Source organism: Octopus bimaculoides, chromosome 3 (assembly GCF_001194135.2).
Source record: "Octopus bimaculoides isolate UCB-OBI-ISO-001 chromosome 3, ASM119413v2, whole genome shotgun sequence".
Lineage (NCBI taxonomy): Eukaryota > Metazoa > Mollusca > Cephalopoda > Octopoda > Octopodidae > Octopus > Octopus bimaculoides.
Window position 1 is genome coordinate 89,943,088 of NC_068983.1, and position 2,066 is coordinate 89,945,153.

The following is a 2,066-nucleotide window of genomic DNA, read 5'->3' on the forward strand; positions in this document are numbered from 1 at the left end:
TACCATCCTGAGCGTGACCGTTGTCAGTACCGCCTGACTGGCCTTGTAGGGTTTTCGAGCGAGATCGTTGCCAGTGCCCCTGGACTGGCTCTTGTGCGGGTGGCACATAAGACACCATTTCGAGCGTGGCCGTTTTCGTGCGGGTGACACGTAAAAGCACCCACTACACTCTCTGAGTGGTTGGCGTTAGGAAGGGCATCCAGCTGTAGAAACTCTGCCAAATTAGATTGGAGCCTGGTGTAGCCATCTGGTTGTACCAGTCCTCAGTCAAATCGTCCAACCCATGCTAGCATGGAAAGCGGACGTTAAACAATGATGATGATGATAATTCAAAACTGGGATTCAATTTGCAAGAAGTTTCAAGGATATTACTAAAATGGTTGATTTGTGTAGCTATAATTAACTGGATTTTTGTGGGTAGTTATCTGGCAACATTTATGATCATTTTTATGTTACCATCTATTTTTGTGGTAGGCAAATGTCTAAGCTGTGTTTCACTCATAGTAGCTATTGTATATACCTATTTACATTCTGCAGGCTCAACAAAATGTCCCTGTTTGGTTAGAAGAAGAAGCAAAAATGGTAGGCCTTTCAAATGGCACATACAGTAGTGGACGCTTTGGTGGCCGGGATCGAAGAAGAATTAGGGTAAGAATATATCTTGACATCTTGAAATTAAAGAAAGAGCTTCAACATAATAAACTCTATTCCAAACCTAATTGCTTTTACTTGGTTTTCTTGTAGGAGTGTGCATTGATGTTCTCATTAATTTGGTAACATAAAAGAATTTAATGAGTGAATTAATTGTATAGTCTGGTGAAACTGAATAATTGTGTATTTTCAGAGCTGTGCACCAGAAATGGTTAATGATGGTTGTGGTTGGCAACCTATAAGCAGTGGAGCACCCCCAAGACAAGCAATTGAAGAGGAAGAGCTGTGGGAATAATTGCTTTCCAACTGTGATAAAGTCATTCCATACCAAAAGTTTTCTATTTTTTCATTCAAAGACTATTTTCAATTGATACTGTTGGGTGTTGATCTTTTTTTTTTTTTTTTTTTTTTTTTTCAATTGTGGAGAAAACAAAGATCTTGTTAAATAGTTTTATGTTTTTTATAATTGCTTATTTACTTTAAATAAACTTGATTTTTGAGTTAAAACTGATGTGTCTGTTCTAAAATTACCAAGTCCTACCTGAATTTGACTTATTTTAACTTTTGACCAAAATGAGCGATAATGTTCACCTTAAGCTAAGCAATCTGGACTGTTCCCCACTTCATTTGTCTTTGATTAACAATTAGAGATCTAGCAGCAAGAGAAGCATCTGCATTGTCACACAAAGTACCAAAATATCACAGATTGTAATATAGAAAGCTAAGAATGCCTTTTGTTACATTCAATGAAAGCAAGCAATTAAGACAAGCCACACTAAACTGCATGTTGTACAGTCCAGTCCTCCAAAGGTGAGATGATGTATTGCACCAAATAGTTTTGACCAGCTACTTATGTGCTATAGTTGTAGACTTCATCAAGTCTGCTTGTAGGAATCTGCTACTTCTAAGTAGATTACTAATCGTGAATTCAATTGTGGCTTAAATGCTTGGCATGTTATTTTTATTAAATATGCCAATGATGGTAGTCATTATATAGAATCATGTTCACAGAAGTGACATCTTAAAACCTGTTCAAATATCCAGAAAGTTTCAGAATGTACTAAACATGATCTTGTATGTGGAAGCTACAAAGCAGTTGCTTGCCTTTTTGTTGATTTTGAAAGTTTGCAACAAAGTCAATTTGGTAAAGGCACTGGACCATTGCTCAGTTTCTCCCTACTGAATTTCACTCAAAAGATGTTTTATTTTGAGGGTGTCATAAAACTTGCATAGTAGGACAGAAGCTGAAACAATATAGTCGAGAATTTGTTTACATGACTGGACAAGTGATGGCATTTAATTTTCCTCGTGTCATTTTATATGAAATAAGTACTTACAATAGGTACCATTACCTTAGAACAGTGCTGTCCCTTGTTTGGCCGAAAATTTTATATGGGTACTAGCAACAAAGATGA

General features: G+C 36.7%; 1 protein-coding gene across 2 annotated transcripts in view; it reads left to right on the top strand.

The window, feature by feature from the left end:
- The window catches only part of LOC106880074 (ATP-dependent RNA helicase DDX4), a 31,977-nt gene extending 30,819 nt beyond the window's left edge, over positions 1-1,158 (top strand). For both annotated transcript variants that reach the window (XM_052966296.1, XM_052966295.1), the window contains exons 12-13: positions 538-648; positions 845-1,158. In XM_052966296.1, the coding sequence (XP_052822256.1) occupies positions 538-648; positions 845-946 (213 nt within the window). In that variant the 3' untranslated portion in view covers positions 947-1,158. The remainder of the gene's footprint in view (positions 1-537; positions 649-844) is intronic.
- Positions 1,159-2,066: the final 908 nt, after the last annotated feature.